Source organism: Fringilla coelebs, assembly GCF_963513975.1.
Source record: "Fringilla coelebs genome assembly, chromosome: 1".
Classification (NCBI taxonomy): domain Eukaryota; kingdom Metazoa; phylum Chordata; class Aves; order Passeriformes; family Fringillidae; genus Fringilla; species Fringilla coelebs.
Genome location: NC_140028.1, coordinates 54,120,301 through 54,133,381, shown reverse-complemented (window position 1 = coordinate 54,133,381; position 13,081 = coordinate 54,120,301). Strand labels below are relative to the sequence as shown.

General features: G+C 35.9%; 1 protein-coding gene across 1 annotated transcript in view; it reads right to left on the bottom strand.

Annotated features, from left to right (window-relative positions):
- The window catches only part of CEP192 (centrosomal protein 192), a gene marked incomplete at its 5' end in the record, with an annotated part of 56,078 nt that overhangs the window by 22,004 nt on the left and 20,993 nt on the right, over window positions 1-13,081 (bottom strand). The window contains 13 exons of the mRNA XM_084204697.1: window positions 341-450; window positions 662-922; window positions 1,472-1,648; window positions 2,359-2,449; window positions 4,214-4,390; window positions 5,931-6,046; window positions 6,866-6,958; window positions 7,078-7,217; window positions 7,879-7,942; window positions 8,127-8,261; window positions 9,241-9,366; window positions 10,770-11,000; window positions 12,643-12,791. Coding sequence (XP_084060823.1) covers window positions 341-450; window positions 662-922; window positions 1,472-1,648; window positions 2,359-2,449; window positions 4,214-4,390; window positions 5,931-6,046; window positions 6,866-6,958; window positions 7,078-7,217; window positions 7,879-7,942; window positions 8,127-8,261; window positions 9,241-9,366; window positions 10,770-11,000; window positions 12,643-12,791 — 1,870 coding nt within the window. The remainder of the gene's footprint in view (window positions 1-340; window positions 451-661; window positions 923-1,471; window positions 1,649-2,358; window positions 2,450-4,213; window positions 4,391-5,930; window positions 6,047-6,865; window positions 6,959-7,077; window positions 7,218-7,878; window positions 7,943-8,126; window positions 8,262-9,240; window positions 9,367-10,769; window positions 11,001-12,642; window positions 12,792-13,081) is intronic.

Here is a 13,081-nt window from a genome sequence, read left to right as displayed (position 1 = left end):
TTAGAAAGAGAGATACCAAGATGGAACACAGATCTCTTTCAATACAAAAAAGAAAACATTTCCCCAAAACCCAACACACTTGAATTTAAGTAAGTTAAAACAGAATCAAATCCTTAACTAGGATTCTAGGTACAGTATGTAAGCAAAGCCATAAATGAACAAACCCCCATCAATAACTTACATGTGCAAGGCTTAATAGATCTCTGCATATCATCATCATCTTTGAGCTTGTTCTTGCTCTTTTTGGAAACATATTAAAACCCTACTTGTGGCAGCACATACCCCTAGCTTTAACTTCTTATTAAACATCTGTCTGTTACAACAGGAAAGCACATCTTACCTGCGATACTGCTGCCTAGAGACTTCATCTCCCCAAAAGAGACACAGTGTGGATACCACCACCCTTGGATGGAATTTCATTTCCACTGGATTCCATGTTACAGTAATCACCTGATAAAATAAATAGACAACATACTGAGGAAAAAAAATCTTATTGTTTGCATTAATGTTTGGACTATGAGTCAACAGATTACTACAATAAAAGTGAAACAGGAATAACAAAAAATAGGTGAGATTTTAATAAAGAACTAGTCAGACATTTTCACTAATGACATTTAATTTAAATTCATAACATTTGCTCAGAACAAAGCACTGTACTTACTTCATGTGCTCCTTCTCTTAGTACAAACTGCTCTGGAGACACTGTCATAACCTGAGGATCCATCACTGTTTTTGTCTGCAGGCTTCCCAAGCACAGCGCTTTAACATAGGCAGCCCGGGAACCTGTGTTTCTCACGTGGAAGGAAGCTTTCTGGGATCTTGCAGACAATGAGCCTTCCAGTGTAACCATGAAGCTACCTGACAATTTTTTAACATTTTCTAAAATTATATTGCTTGTTCCTCCATATCCAGATAACGGTATCTGGGAGAGAAAAAAAACCCACCACCAAAACAAAAAGTACTTCAAATGAAAAAAGCTTCTTAGTAAAACACATTTATGTACAACTATGGTAAACCACATAGAGTTACAGAAAAACAAATGAAAATGTTAAAAATGTGAACTGAAAAGCCCTTGCAAGAAATAGAAAAGCTAAAATTTACTCTATCATTCTCAAGTTCTACTTCCAAGTTTGTTTAAAACCTACCTATAGAACAAGACAAGGTCAGATTTTTTAACACTTCTAGAGTTAAAATCTTAGGCTACTTTTAATATAGTACATAACAGTATTATAGTACTTTTAATATAGTATATATTTCATCATTCTCAAAGGAAAGAATGGCATGTAAAATTGATATTCATGTTCAAAGCAAAAAATTTAGTGCCCATATGACTTTAACAAGTATACTGATATCCATAATACGTATCTTCAATTTTCAGGTTTTTGACAGAAACACCTATTCGATGCTAGATTTTCAATAATTATGAAAAAAGTACATTTAAAATTTTTAGAAGTTATGTTGGGATTCTTACAGTAAACTTAATTCCTGGCTTTGATTGAATCCCCAGCTGTTTGATTTCCAGCTTTGCAAAGCAGCAAGTTACTCGAGTGGGAGTAAACATCAGGTATATGTTAGTATCTTCTCTGGGACGCATTCTGAGTTCCCAGCTACTGGTCAAGCGTTGTTCTGATCCAAATATACTTTGCAGCTATAAAAACAAAGACATCAGAACTGAGTGACTATAATAGAAAAAAAAAACCATAGCAGTAAAACTTATTACACTAGGAAGGAAGAATTAACTTCTTTGAACTCTTTGACAATGGCATATTTAAAGTTGCAATGCTTCGTATGCAATGAAAAAGACAAAGTCCAAGATACTTTATATTCCTATAATGAACACTTCAATGCCTCTCAGCTTAGACAGACTTCTTTGTCCTCAATCCCCAACCTGTCAAGGCTGAACTTTACCAGCAGTACATTAATTCTCTATCACTATAAGATCTTAGATTAAAAAAATCTGAACATCTGAGGGAAAAGGGGGATATAAGTCAATGCAGGTTACATAACAAAAAGACCCATTAGCCATGGTAATTCCTAAAGACTAATTCCAGTTTTTCTATCCTTGTCTAGACTCCCTCCTTCAAGAAGGGCCACTGATGGATCACTCCACCAAGTACTGACTCTGTTGTGGAACAGCAGCTTAGAGAGCTATAAACTGAGCTCAAGTTTGCTGTAGCACTCCTATTTCAGCAGCTCCCAAGGACACCAGTGCAGCTTAAGCTCTGCTACCACACTCATCTTGGCAGTCTCAAAACAAATACAGAGCCTGCTAACACTCCAGGGCAAAAAACCATTTTCATTATAAACATAGTCTGGTAACTGTCATAAACACTACAGAGAAATTTTAATGGCAGGCACCTGAAAGGAGTCTTGATCCTGGCCTCTTATCAACAATCTTAAATGCTGGGTCACAGATGCAGAGTCATTTCTTAGAATTAACTTCTTCTGTCTGAAAAATACATTTGGTTAGATTTTACAGCAAATACAAATTAACTGCATATATTAATTCATGGAACCAATGGAACTGGGACAGTCAATTTTGAAATAATTTAATGGGAAAAAAACCTCACCTCTTGGAACAGAATATGTTAAATAAAAAGTTATTTCTGTATTATCAAACTTACACACTCTACACTGTTATACACCACAGCACACAAATACTCATAGCAAAACAATCCCCAAATATATATATCTATATAAAACTTTTCTGTAGTTCAAGTACTGTACTTAACAGACTGAACCTTCAAAGAAACCAGCAAATCAATACAAAAACCCCTAAAAATCCCCACTTCAGGACACAGTTATGATGAGATTATCCAGAGAGACTTAAGTTATGCAGAAACAAAGTCTCATGAGTAGTCCTGGCCCAGATTCACAGGAACAGTAGTAAAGAACTAAATTCAGGATAACTTTTCCTTCTCATGTACTTCTCAATGTAATAGCAACACAGAAAGTTACGGTAACGTAACAGAATCAGGGTGACTGAAATTTTTTTTTTTTCTCTCTGTGATACATCCTAGCATTGACCAGGCTTCTGGTAGGAAACATCTCTAGCAAGTGCAAGTGCCTTTGTCATTTTAACAAGTCAAAAAGCATTGACACATGAATTTGACAAGCCCTAAAACTGCTACAACATAAGAGAATATATCATGCAGTTGGAATTAAAGTGGAGGACAGAGAGAGCAAAACCTCTCTCTATCAACACTGGTAGACACTCTTTTGTACTCTGTTGAAAAAAAATTACAGAACTAATTTCAGCTTTCTAAAACCAAGGGTTCTTCAACACTGTTTTACAGGAGGAACAGAAAATAAGAAGATAGCAGCATACAGGAAAGGAGCAATAATTCCCAAACACCAAATAACCAAAACTACTGTTGGAAGCACAGTGCACCCTAACAAACCAGAAAAACAGAAATGCAGCTATCAGAAACTGTTCTTGGATACAAACATGGATTGATTTTAAACTACCACGAACATCATTAGAGTCTTCAAAAGGTTCAGTATCAACCAACAGTGGACTAGTCCTTCAAGTAATAATTTGCTAGAAGTTCAGAGATCTGCAAAACTTGCAGACTTTACATATAAAAGAAGCAAAGAATATCAAAACAATTATGAGCAGTTTCACTAAAGCATAGAATACTGAACCTGTAAACTTGAAACTAAAAAAGTGTGGAAAAGAAGTAGTCTGAAGGATAAAATAATGCATAATTAGGGCCAAAACAGATTCTTCATCACTACAAGTTTTAACCCTGAAATACATTCAAATCAATTATGGGATGTTCAACTGTTTATGCTAGTCAGATGGTCAAATTACATTACACAGACTGGATTCTGTTCATTATAAAGGATGAGAGAAGCATAATTAATCTCTAGCAAGAATAGGTATCAAAAGAACCAACAGAATTTTTCTATCAACTTAATTGAAACATACTTTTCTCATTTCTACTTACATGACACACTAAACTTATAGAACCAAATATTCTAATCGTAACTAAAGAGTCCTCCAAAATAGACAAAGTTCAAACAAGATCAGTTTGTTTTCAAAACCTTCTTCCACAAGAAAAATAATTGCAATACACTGCTTCTTTCACTTGAGGCACAGAACAAATTACTGCCAATTATCAATGTCAATGGGAAATTTTATTTCAAATAAGTGCAGTATAAAATACTTAACATGATATTCTATATGAACAGCTGCCCAACTTATACTTACACTGATGATCCAAGTGATACTGCTCCCCAGGCAATGAACTGCTTGTTGGAGAGGATGGGTGGAATGTCTGGGCACCCAGCAGGTGTAGGTACAGGTCTGTTTTTCTCAGACTCTACCTCACCTTCCATCATCACTTCAAACTGAGGCCCAGATGGCAGCACAAGGATTTTCAAGGTACTTTAAAAATAAACGCATAAATTTAAATCCCACAATAGAACAAGATTAGCTGATGAAATCAAAACATAACTGAAAAAATATTACAGATAGGCATTTTTAAAACTACCTTCTTAAGGCAAAGATACAAATACTTGTTTTTATTTTATGATAAAGGCCAGCTTTAGGTATAGCCCTACATTTACATCCTTTGTGCTGTAAGTATATGTGCCCCATGTACCTCACACAGTCTTCTGAAGTATTTCATCTGGAAATGATTCAGATAAATATTTCAGAGACTACAGCTCAAAAGTATTTTTCATCCATACTAATTTCTAATTATTTTGACAGACTAATTTTAGAAAGAAACAAAGTTCCCTGTAGATTAAAGAGATGTCTTTTGAATGCCATGAGAAACTTCATTGAATTTTTACAGCCGTGAGATATCCAGGAGGACCAAGAAAGGAAATTTAGCTTTTAAATAATAGCCTGAATCATTTGTTATAGCAGAGAGAGACTTCAAGTCAAGAAAAAAATCTCAAGAATCTCCATTCTAGCTGTCAGTGAATCCCTGCTGACAAAGCCCTGAATCCCATCAGCAGGGAACATGGATCCTGGTTACTGCCTCAGTTAGTTTGTTAGTCTTTAGGCAGCACTTGGATGTAGATTATCAAGTTTCCAATCCTCCTGAGTACTTCAAGCCTGTAAAAATCTGACCTATCCAACAGGATCATACTGTCACTAGCACAGAACTTCACTGTTTAATTTAAATGCACTGGGGAGACCTGGTTAAGCTAGCCAGTGAAGTTGAACATATTTTGAAGCTACTCCTTTGTGTATTCTTGCAGAAACTGGAAATCATGTAGCAAGAGAGGGAAAGCTGCTCTGGAGAAACTAGTCAGACCCCTGTCATTGCCAAAAACTCTCACATGACATCTTAACTGTTACTTGAACCAATGAAACCAATTTGCTTTCAGAATGAAATTCAACAGGTGCTAATGAGCAAAACTATGAATGCTTCATCAATCGGCAAAAGGAACTTGTACATTAGTGCTGTACAGAACAAACTTTTATCTGATTATAGCAGACAAATGAATACTTAGGATCCTGATCTGTTCTTGAGTTTTTTTCTAGGATCCTGATCTGTTCTTGAGTTTTTTCACATGTAAAACAGAAATAACATTTCCTTTGCCTCAGCAGGGAGAGAAAGAGGGAAACAACTGAAGAGGCTGCTGAAGGTAAGTATTTTGAAGCTTTGCTGTACTTTAGAAATAACTACCACATAAAGGGCCTCACAGATTCACTCCATTTATTTACACTAAACAAGTCTTAGAATATTTCTTGATGGGAAATATTATCTATTCATTCTGCTATACACACCTGAAGGGGCAGATATTCTATAGAGAAGGTAAACCTTAACAAAAATCCTTTTGTAATGGATGAGACTCTCATGAAAACAACTGAAGTCAAAAACTCTCACACAGATGAAACTTCCAATTTGTTCATTACCTTAAGGTCAAAAGCAGTTCAGTTTAACACATGCACACAGAATCAGTTATATTACCTTTCTGTAGTTATTGTGCTTTTTGGAAAAAACTGGACTGTCACTACTTGTTCTTCTCCAGGAGAAAGGAAAAGGTCCTCAGGTTCAACAGCAAAGCAGCTGTCCTGATCTGATGTCTGAAAGCAGGCAAGGGAAAAAGGGAGGGTTAGTTACCTATTTTAAGGGATTAAACACTTTTACAAAATGTAATACAATTTGGTTGTGCACCTGTTTTACATGCAATTCAGACAATTTGAATACACCTGGAGTCTTCAACACTTTATCAATCAGCACCCAGTATCATCACTTAATGTGGCATTTGTGATAGGGGTCATAGATCCTATTTCCATGGCCTCTGATCTTAGAAATGATGGGCTAACACATCTTTTTTCAGAAAATGGAGCCAACTGCTCCTTCTGTTGAATTTGAAATGCAAGTTTCAAATGTGGTTAGTTACCTTTCAGTCTGGAACCATACATTCCATGGATTCTCAAAAAGGTCAAGTAAAGAAACTGCATATCTGAAAAGAACTCACTTTGAGTTGGCAAGATGTACACTAAAAACTACCGCAGTTTTGTTAGAAAATACAGATGTTTCCCAATGCTAACATTCATCTTTGCCTTAAGCAGGCTTTACTCTACCAGCTAACTTAACACCTGCTGTGCATCACAGGCTTCACTACTTTTACATATAACAAATATTTTAGTTAAAATTTAGTAAAAATCATAAAGGTATGTTTGTTTTAACGAATAAAACTGAAGTTGAGCAAAAGAACACCCATATGCTTTTTCTAAAGAAGTAAGCAAATCTCTTTGCCATTTTTCATTCCCTATATGTAAACTTGTAAAGCTTTTATTAAACCACAGAGCTGAGCCAAAATCCCAAGGCTCACCTCTAGCTTCAGTACAATAAGACAGCATAAAAATCATGATTTCAAGAGGGAAAAGCCAACCTACCTTAACTTTCAAATGTACACTAATGTTTCCAGAATTTACCAATGGCAACTGCTGCTGGACTGTTGAACCCACACTAGCAGACAGACGTATTTTCTGTAAAAATAAAGTAAGTGTATGTTTGTATATATACATAATAAAACCAAACATTACAAAAGTAAGAGGCTAGGAGAGGCAAACTGTTCTTGAAACACAGTTTGTAAATACACACAAACCTCTAAGTCCTTTGGAATACGTATCCTTGCTCTTCCAGCTCTTGCTCTGAGAAAAATACTTTTAATCACAGTGCTAGGTCCTGGACTATCCACTTCCACATCCACTCTTGCCAGGAACTCCTCTGCTGGACCCAAGGAATCTAGGAACAATTTCTTGAGTAGCAAAAGCAAGTCTGCCAACAGCAAAGGCCATTCCTACGGATGCATGCCTCACTTCAGCTACTCTTCAAACTTAACATATTCATGGGGTGATAATAACAACTCTCCCATTACTCCTGCAACATTTTTTTTTCCTCTTTTAAATAAAGTCTCACAGGGCCTTATTTAAGAGTTTAACCTTTTTGTCATATGTGACTGAAATTGTCACTAATGCAAACAAAAAAACCCATCCTATCACACCAGCCAAAACAGTTGATATGTATACTATTTTCTATTCAGCAAGTCAGAACAATTCAGATATTTCTTCAAATTGATTATCTACTTTGCAATTAATGCAATATTTTCTTAAGTGATGGTTTAATTCCCTCAGTAAAAAGAGTTAACACAAATTCCAGGCATCTTGCAGTACAAACTTTGTACAGCTTCATACTTAAGTAAAAACGTCCCTGGTAATATATAAAGGATTAACACATAGAGACATTCTGCCTCCTACAGTTACTAAAAATTAGTAAGACCTCTGAAATATTAGCACACATAAACCAAACACAGTTTCAAGTTTGCAGCCTGCTCCTGCAATTCTAACACACGTATACATTAAAAGTCAAATCTGTTTCAGCTGAAATGAAAATCAAATTACTTTACCTGAAGAAGAAATTTGTTTCTTAGGTGCATGAAACAGAACCCAAACTATTAAAGCTTCAGGATCCTGAAAAAGAAATTGGCTGACTCACCTTATGGAAGGGAGAAAATTATTGAGAGGAGAAAACAAAACACCCACAAAAATTGAATATGCAAAAAGTGTGCTGCCCAAAAATCATTACTGTGAACTCAAATATTCAGAACTGTCATTTCAGACAGCAAGTAAAAAGAAGAATCGACCAACTACTCACTTGCCCATCACAGCTTGCATGTATCACATGGTTTACAACTGATGGAGCTGCTGTCTGAGAAAGTGCATCCATTTGTTCATTAGAAGTATTAACAGGTTCCTTGGAAAAGGTGAAGCACCTCCAGGCTACTGCATTCTGTCAAAAAAAAAAAAGTATTACAAGTATTGAATCTCTTATTGTCAGTAACAGCAGTGCTGACAAAGCTGAGAAATGCAAGACAAGTTTTGAGTGATCCAAGTAGTGTGGAAAAAAAAGAATCAAAAATTAGGCTGTGGTTTTGGTAAGTATATGATAGTCCAGCAAACCCTCTAAAAACAATAGGAAATCCTAGGGGACTTTTACTGAGAGTCTGGTTAGATTAAGCCCTCAAGAAGTTTGGCTATTCAAGACCAAACATCACTAGTCCCCAAGACAACCTGACCACCTTAACAAAAGGCCAGTCCTTTCTTGTTCCCCTGCATAAGGAAACAAGGCCAGCTCTCCCCACAGCACAAATCAGCAGTCAGCCCAGCCTAGACAAAAACATGAAAACTGCATTGCCAGAGATGCAGAGGACCACACTGTAACTCTCAGAAAGAGAGTGGGAAACAAAGCAGACTGAGAGAGGAGTCCTGCTCTTGCTGCTGCAGAGGAAGAGGGAGTATGTTAAACTTGCTAGCAGCAAGCCTGGCTGCTTCTTTGAACAGTCAGCTGTTCCATTTGAAGAGTGGAATATGTCTTCAGCTTCTCAGAGAGAAGAGGGAAGCTTCCAGCTTCCTCAGCTTCTCAAAGGGAAGGCTCAGGCAACAAAATCCTTTTCCTATCTGCTGCCCTGTGCTATCAAAGCAAGCAGCAGAGGTGGAATCCCATGGCTAAGCTACAAAAAGTAACCAACAGACATGAAACAAAACACCACACACCTATCCCAGAAGCATTTTTGTTGGTACCATTACAGCAGAATCAAATTACTACCCTGCAAAAACTATTTATTTCCTGACTAACATAAGATTTCTTGGGAAGTCTTACATCAAGTGTCCAAGATGTATTTCTTAATGATAAGTAACAAAGTGATTGGGCACTAAAATTCAGTATCACAAGACGTTAACTCTCACATACAGAAGTTTACTGTACTTACTGCGTTAATAATAAGTCTGATTGGCATAAAAGCATGGGTTTTGTTGATAAGTTTCAGGGGAAGAGCCTTCAAATTGCCAAAAGGCAAGTCACCAAAATCCAGGCAATTTCCTTTTCCTGTTTCCACCTGGTTTTAAAACAAAGCAGAACTTAGAAGAAAGGAAAACCTTCAAAACACACTACTCTACAAAAGTACCAGGATGCTACTCACCTATTCCACCCTCTTAACCCTATATCCACACAGAATACAAACCTGCTACCAGGGGTAGGAGGAGTCTAAGAATCATGTTTGCTTTGATATTAGAAGGGGCTACACCCAATTGGCTATCTCCCATGCATTTTACCTCAATCAATTAAGTCAATCTTAGTGCAATGTTTATCCACCAAAATCCAGCATATAATCACGTCATTTTGGATAATTCAAATAAAAAGCAAGTTTAAACCACGATTATTGCTAGCAAGTAAGAAATGTCAGTTTTAGATAGTTAAAAACACATTTCAGCAAGTTGAAAGTTAAGAAAATAAGGGACAGTTACTTTTTGCTAGCTTAAAAACATTTTAGTGTCATGATCTGCAGCAAAATACAGCTTTTATTTAGTGCTTTTTCCAATCTCAGGAATGTAACAACATGCAGAGATTGAGCACAAGGTTTAAATTTTATTTGAACATGACACAAGTTTGAATATACTATGAATAACATGGAGAATGGACTACATGTGAAAGAATAAAAAATGCATTAAAAATAAATAAAAATTTATGGAAGAAGCATTAAAAATTATATCAATTTGTGTGCATTCATTACTTCAAAACACATAATTAGCCCAAAGCAAGTTAAAAGACCACCATAAATGAAAAGAAAATGTCCACTGTGGCTGATGACTGAAATTTTTACTTTTATCAACTGTATCACAGACTACCATGTAATTTTTTCAGGCACCTCCAGAAGTACCATGAAGCCTTTTTATGCCTGTCCATACTCTTAAATCTAGAACTCTTTGAAGCCAGATTTAATTATTAATGTCACACTCTCTTCCACCTGGTTGCTCTTCATGATAAGACACAAGACAAAAGCGCTTTACACATGCACTTACTTTATATTTTTAATTAATCCAAAATAAGAAAATATTCTCTACAATCATAAACAAGCTAGTGGTAGTGAGAAACCAAGACAAAGCCTACTTGATGTAAAAAATAAATAAAGCCTTACAATTGGAAAGAAATGCTTTTTGTTACATTAAATTCCCAATCCAACAGAGCAGATACCTAGTAAGCATCTGATGTTTAAGGTCTTACCAATGAAAAAGTAATTTTTAATTTATTCTTTACACACAGAATCCTTCACTTCTAGCTAGCTGCTTTTGCACAACTGGAACTTCCCAGATAACAATATGCTTCTCAAAAATTTTCTTCAATTCCCACTCCAAACAAATGAAATTCCAGGTTTCTTTGAGGAGCAACCTTGCAATCCTATTATTTTCCACTGTCATTAAATTATTCATAAAACTGCAACAATGAAAGACCCACACTTACTTCTAAATTAGGATTTTCAGCAACTGCTGTCAGAACTACCCTGCTTGCCAAAGCTTCTGACTGAACGATTGTCTCGGCATCTGCAGAAACTGGCCAAGATGAAACATTGAGGATGCACTGGAAGATCCCCGAACGGGAAGGTAGGAAAAGTATTTTCAGGTCATTGGTAGAGTAGGGTCCTACAATGGTTTTGTTCTTGAAAACCAAACATTGATATTTCATGGGATCCATCTGAAAAACAAAATACCTGTCATTTGCAAACAGGCCTTTTACCAGAAGACATTTCCTTTTCAAATACCATGTTTATCTGGCTGCTTAACACAGACATTTTGAACCTATTTCTCTTCCATTTAATTAATGCATCTTCATATCCATGGCCCATTTGCATCCTGCTCAACTGCAGGCCTTTTCTTTTAATTTAAACAGACAAGTCAGCCTGAAAATTGCTGAGGTTTCTTTCTACCATCTAGTAAAAATTGACATTGGGAAAATTATTAAGTAAAACCCTGTCTTTTGAGAAAGAACAGCAGTGGATCTCAAAGTTTACTGAAAAAACATTGGTTTTAATCACACTGTGCAAACAATTGCATATATTTATTCATGAAAACAACTGTAAAGCAATTTCATTTTAAAAAATCACCTCTTGATCCAACAGAAGAGCTGCACGAAAGCTCTATGAAGCTGATTAGAAAATTATGCAATAAATCCTTATTCTCATACACACATACAAATATATATATATATATATATATATACACATCACATATATATACACACACATATATACACACACAAGCACACAGAATTGTGGCCCGATGTTCTTTAAAGAGGAAGCATTCTAAGAAAAGATCAAAACCAGAAATCATACTCCTGGAAAGACACATGCTGCTGGAAGAATATACCTGAGGGATGTAATCAGGATTTCTAAGACTTCTAAGATGCAATTTTTAAAGCAAATAATTGTCTGCTATTCCCCAGTAATATGGACCGAATAAAAACAGCATGAACCATTTTTTAAAAAAGAAAAAAGCAATACTTTATACAATCTACAGCTGAACTGAACTGTGGACAACACTGCATAGTTTCAACAGATTAGCTAGATAAAGAGCACTATACCAAAAACTAGTAAGAACAGAAATAACATCTAACTAAAGTTACCAGGTATCAAACTGCCAGAAGCTCAGAGTATCCTATGCTTATTCTGTTGTATATTCTTCTCTATTAAGTGTATTCATCAATAAAAGAAATTAAATCCTTCTGATGGACCTTGAATCTAACTCATTCTCAAGTTTTCAAGATATTTTTACTTCTGGAACTATTAGTATCATAACAGAATAATAGAGAATTTAACAAAACTGAAGTGCAAGACAGCCAACAAATGGCCTATAAGCTACCTACAACCCATAGAACAACCCATCTAGTTTGAAGCCTGCTCTAAAAGGCTTCTAAAAAGCCTGCTCATTTTCCATCACCCAAGATCTCCTGATTTCAAGAAAAAGAGGAGCAAACTGCCAAAAATGTTTTTGCAGTAACAGTCCTCAGAATGGATGTTTTCTGGCCTAGGGTTGACTTTTTTTGCATACACAAAGGTGGGAATGAATAACCCATAAACTCAAACCTTCCACATTTCATACACACAATATAATTCTACAGATCAATCACCTCATGTTGCATTTACCTCACAAAGTCTACTTGTTGGAGGAAGTCAGGTGGCCTGGCTAAAAAAAGTAGCATTGCTTTTGTGCATATTAACGATAAAACAGGGGAAAAAAATCACAGATCTGTAAAGAGGGCCTTGATTTTACATATGATATCTGGTAAGATTACAGTATTACTCAGTTATATGAAAAAAAACAATCTCTAAATCTCTTACCCTTTCCCCATTAACTGAAACACTGAGTATTCCAATGTTGACCTGCAACCACCGGTCAGTTGGATTATAAACACTAAGAACTGTCTGAGATGCAATTCCCACACAACAGGCATTAGGAAACTTCAGTTCTTCTGGTACTTTTATATGCCCTTTGGAAGAAAATATGCTCCTGTTAGTTACAAGTACTCAGAAACAAATCAGCACTCGGGCTGCCACCAAGTTTATGAATTCATCTGACAAATGCTTCATTATGGCAAGGAAATGTTTGACTCCTACAGTTCTCATAAGGACGTTTTCCATAAGCATGACATTTGAAATTTCGATCATTTCTAATTTGCATCTTAGAGTTCTACTGTCACACAAACAAATACTTACGGAAATGGCACATTCTGTACAGACCCACAAAGTATATTTATATATATATATCTAATATAAAACA